Genomic DNA, 4,795 nt, shown 5'->3' on the forward strand with positions numbered 1-4,795 from the left:
ATATTAAATACATATTTTTTATGATCATTTTATTCCCATTAACAATTTAGAATTACAATATATCATTAAATGCATTCTTTTTTTTATTTGATTTAATATGGGTATAATTGAAAATTTATACAAATTTTGTTTTTCATTTATACTCAAAACAAACATGGGAAAGGAAATAAAATGATATTTCCCGGTTATTTTCCCAAGTATTACCAAACGTGGAAAATGAATCTTTCTTTCCCATTCCTTGAGGAATGACATGAGAAATGATTTCTCCTCAAATTCATTCTATGAACCAAATGGGGCCTAAAGTTTGGTTTGGAGGAAAGCTTCCCCCGAACCAAACCAAACGAGAACATTATGTTTTGACATTTGACCTAACCAAGGGCAGTTTACCAAAACGGACCTCCCGTAGACATAAGAAAAGGCATCAAGCGTTGGAGCGGGATAGCGGTATAGGATTTGAACTTTCAATTTAAAACGGTCATAAAATTATTCAAAGTTCAAATTAACAAATAAAAAATAAAACACACACATACACACATTCTTCAGGCTTCCAGCCCACCGCCCCTATCAATCTCTAATCTAAGCTCATCCTTTCTTCCGCCATCCAGAGGTTTCAAGTCGTTATCCACTCCCGGAAAGTCCGATACTTCACTCTTCTCTCTTTTCTCAGATCTTTCATTCCTGAGTTTTGGTTGGATTCCTTTTTGGCCTGTCCGCAGGTAAGCTTCACGTTTCACTAAAATTTCTCCATTTTCCGTGACTGTTGAAATTTGTGAAACAAAGCATGAACTTATTACTGAAATAATTTTGATTATGTCCCGGTAAGAAAAAGGAGCGGTTTTTTTTTTTTTCCCCTCGAGATTAAATTCTTCTTTAGGGAATGGATTTTGAAGTTATATTTATTTATCTAAATTAACTTTTAAAATTATGCAGTGACCTAGCGACTGGGTGAGTGATGATGGCGGATATTGGAACAGAGATAGAGAAAGTAGAGATGTTGGATCCAGAGACGGAGTTTCTGGCATCGAAGCGAGAGACGGGGAACGAGTGGGAGCTGTTTAAGGAAAATGTAAGGCCCCTGAAGAGAGGCCGCAAAATCGCCATCTTAAACGACGCTCTCAAAGCTCACAACGACAATGACATCAAGAAGTCCCTCTTTGACCAACGAAGGTCTTCCTTCTTCAAAGTTCAAATCTTTATATGCTTTTCTATGCGTGTGCCTGTTTAGCTTAAATTTTTTTTAAAATTTAATCCTCATTAGGCGATTGATTCAAGCGATTGACGAGTATAAAGGAGAAGACCCTCTCCACCCATGGCTTGAGTGAGTACTACTGACTGACTACTCTCTACTTTCAATTTTCAATTTTATGAATAATTTCATTTCCATTTTTTCGATTTCGTAAATGGGTTCTTGTTGCAGGAAAGAAAAAAAATAAAGATGTAGGATTTTTTGTTCTTGTTTGAGACAGTCCTTTATATTTTCCTTAAATTTCTCCGTCTCTCTCTTAAAGGTGTATCAAGTGGGTTCAGGAAGCATTTCCACCTGGTGGAGATTGCTCAGGGTTGGTTGTGATGTACGAGCAATGTGTGCGTACATTTTGGCATTCAGACCGCTACAAGGATGATCTCCGCTATCTCAAAGTCTGGTTGGAATATGTGAGTTCTTTTTCTTTCCCATATTCATATCTAAGATTAGTTTGTTTTTAGTTCTAGCCGTCCACTTGTAGGTGCAAGTTTCAGATCCTCAATTGTCTAATAAGTAACGTTGCGATTGAAATTGGTTCTGCAGGCTGAAAATTGTGCGGATGCTCAAGTCATATACAGTTTTCTCGATGCAAATGAAATTGGGAAGACACATTCTGTGTTCTACATATCATATGCTTTGGTCATGGAATCCAAGAACAAGATGAAAGCTGCCAATGAAATATTTAATCTTGGAATTTCCAGGTTACCTTATGTTGCTTTTGGTATCTCCTTCTCATGTTTCTTACACATTGTAGACCTGCATTAACTATTCCACTTTACAGGAATGCTCGCCCCATAGAAAAATTGAAGGATGCATATAGGAAATTTATTGCTCGCTCAATGAGCAGACCAAAAGCTTCAGAGGTGCGCAAACCCATTTACTGTTAATGCAGGACATATTATAGTTTTGTTTTCTGCAAGCCATTTACTGTTCAATCTTATTGAACTTGTAGGAGGATTCAATGGAGAAACGCTTACCCATCCGAAGCTTTGGAACTGTCCTTTCCAGGGGAGAAAATAGTAAGTTTCCTTGCTATTTTTTGGATTATTATATTAGTGCATTATTTATGTCCTCGCCATGTTGCAGGAATGCAGACTTTGGACAGCTCTGATCTTTCTAAGAAGGATTCAAAGCCAAAAGGGTGAGCATATATAGTTTTTTAAATGCTTTATTTTCTCTAGGTTGGTTGGAGTATTCTGAGTAAAAGTATTTGACTGACCTGTAATGAACCTCAAGAACTTGTTAATGTATCCTGTAAACCCAAATAAGCTGTATGTTCATTATCAGTTCAATATGCCAATTTTTGCACAAGCAATTAGATTTGAAAAGAAGGTGGTTAATGGGTTTTTAGTTTTGATCAGTTTCTTTTTCTTGAAAATGGAAATTGATAGTAATGCGCATAGCATAGCACAGAAACTCAGCTTTCTTTGTTTGGTTTCTGTAATGTACAACGAAAGTGATTTTGAACACATCTTCATGCCATTAATTAATCATAACATGATTTATATTTTTGCAATAGATAACTTTGTACAACTAAGTGGCAGATCAATTAAGTATCTATTTAGCTTTTCTGGTTATTTAAATTTTCCATTTTCATAACTTATTTCACAATTTTTATCTCTGGACATATAAACTTCCTTTTGCTTTGTTGTGCTTCGTATTATTCACGACTCTGTACATTCCATAGTCATCTCTCTTTCTTGTTCTTCTTTTTATCAATCTTCTTCCCTTCAGTGGATTAGTGAATATATGCACATACTTTGTTTTGCCTGCGGACATGCTATTGCGTTGATGACCTGTTAGCAAACTGGTGCGTGAGATCTTATGTTGCCCTGGTTTTATAGGGATCGTGTTCTGGCTCCGATTAACATTAACATTTATAAGGATTCAAATTCTGCTGATATTGGCTCTCATCACCATCCAGATGTGTCAAAGCCAGACGTAAATTCTTGGCACAGCCTTGGACCTAGGGCAGAGAGAAACAAAGAAAATAATGCAATCCCTACCAAGTGGAGATCATACAAGGTTTCCTCCTCTCCCCTGCTCCAATATATAGTTGATACTTTGATATCCTCACAGTGAGTTATCCAACCGTAAACTTGGTTTAATTCTTTCAGATTCCACAGAGACCTGGATCTAGAACTGGAGGAGCAGGTGCTAGTAGTGCCTGTATTGAGGTTTTTGTTGATGAAGAATGTGAAGAGTGAGTAATGTGACAGACTTCTATAAGTTCAACAATTAGTTTTTTTTTATCCCATTTTGGGTACTTTTTAAAAAACCGAAAGTCATGTTAAGTTGTGGCAACAATCTAGAGCAGCTTCTGTTCTGTGGTACTGCATTTTAGTTCCCAAACTCTTGATTAAAAGCTCTTTCAAACGTGGAGGTTGCAAGTCAATCTTTTAAGGTCTATTATCACCTTGTTGACTTGTTACAGTTTCGTTACCAGGACACATAGAAAGAATGTTGAGAGTGCCAAATCTTCAGCCTTGCAGCTTCGACAGGAGGAAGAGCGAGCTCTCAAAAGGTAAGCGAACTGGTTTGTTGAGACATTTGGTTTGAATCTGATAAGCTGCTAAGAAGCATTTGCTTTTGTTGCTTTGTGGCAGGGAAACGGATTTGTTGCGGGAGGACCCCTTACGCAATTTCCCTTCCAACAGCCTTCCTAGATGACAGCAAAAAACATTTTGCTTGTAGCAGTGTTGCGTGATACATTCTTTAATCAACGCTTTATCTCTAAAGCGTTACACATGCTTAGGAATTTCAATTTCAAGTTGGATACGTTAAGGTTGTGTTTACTTTTCAAGGTTGAGAAAGTCATCGGCAAACAGACTTATGGCCTGTGATATATGTTTGTTTGACAGAGTTTTTACGTTTATGATACTGTTTGTGTATGCAAAGAGAACACCTTTTAATCTGCTTTAGAATTTCTTATTTCAGTCTGCCAAAAATACAACCTTTCCTTTCACCGTTGACAAATAAATTCTCACTTCGTATATAGTTTGTAAAAATGTAGCTCAATGCTTGATAAAGAAACCTCGAACTAAAGATTAAATTATTTTATCTGTTTTCATGCACACATGCTTTTTCTTTCACTGAAGAATGTTTTATTTGAAGAGTTCAAAAGAAAGAAAAATTTAGGGCACGTTCGGTATTCTATTCAAAAAAGTAAATTAAAAAACTATTGTTCTTTTAAAAAATATGAGTTTTCAGGGTTAACTATCAATTTACTCCCTGAACTTGTATGCTACTTTCAATTTACACCCTCAACTTTTTTTATTTAGAAAATGAAGTACACGAACTAATTTTTATTGCCAATTCCCTCATCTATCCAATTTGCGGTTAAATATGAGGGCAAATTGGTCATATATATGTTAAAATAATTACATACTATAAAATAAAATAAAATAAAATCTAAAATAAATAAATAAATAATTTTAATAAATAGAGGGGCCTACCCACTTCACCCTTACCCTTCCTTGAGCTCGAATGGGAAAGAGAGTTTTTTTTTTGTTTGGGGGGGGGGGGGATGGTGTGGGGGTGTGGGTGGTGGGG

General features: G+C 36.2%; 1 protein-coding gene across 2 annotated transcripts; it reads left to right on the plus strand.

Annotated features, from left to right (window-relative positions):
* LOC18776585 (mitotic spindle checkpoint protein BUBR1) lies at positions 419-4,174 on the plus strand. 2 transcript variants are annotated; one of them, XM_020563443.1, is made up of 12 exons: positions 419-716; positions 931-1,167; positions 1,259-1,318; positions 1,509-1,653; positions 1,787-1,944; positions 2,025-2,106; positions 2,196-2,262; positions 2,330-2,384; positions 3,088-3,268; positions 3,361-3,446; positions 3,678-3,767; positions 3,850-4,174. In XM_020563443.1, exons 2-12 carry the CDS (start codon positions 953-955, stop codon positions 3,911-3,913), a joined length of 1,203 nt encoding a protein of 400 aa, XP_020419032.1. In that variant the 5' UTR covers positions 419-716; positions 931-952; the 3' UTR covers positions 3,914-4,174. The 2 variants fall into 2 exon arrangements, with proteins under 2 accessions (XP_020419032.1, XP_020419033.1); XM_020563444.1 differs by having other exon boundaries at positions 3,690-3,767.

The sequence above is a fragment of the Prunus persica genome, chromosome G5 (assembly GCF_000346465.2).
Source record: "Prunus persica cultivar Lovell chromosome G5, Prunus_persica_NCBIv2, whole genome shotgun sequence".
Lineage (NCBI taxonomy): Eukaryota > Viridiplantae > Streptophyta > Magnoliopsida > Rosales > Rosaceae > Prunus > Prunus persica.

Excerpts from the sequence above, each read along its gene's own strand:
- LOC18776585 (XM_020563443.1), top strand. The coding sequence starts at position 953 with ATGATGGCGGATATTGGAACAGAGATAGAGAAAGTAGAGATGTTGGAT. Across the intron at positions 1,319-1,508 it reads CCTCTCCACCCATGGCTTGA|GTGTATCAAGTGGGTTCAGG; the intron begins GTGAGTACTACT and ends TCTCTCTTAAAG. Across the intron at positions 2,385-3,087 it reads AAGGATTCAAAGCCAAAAGG|GGATCGTGTTCTGGCTCCGA; the intron begins GTGAGCATATAT and ends CTGGTTTTATAG.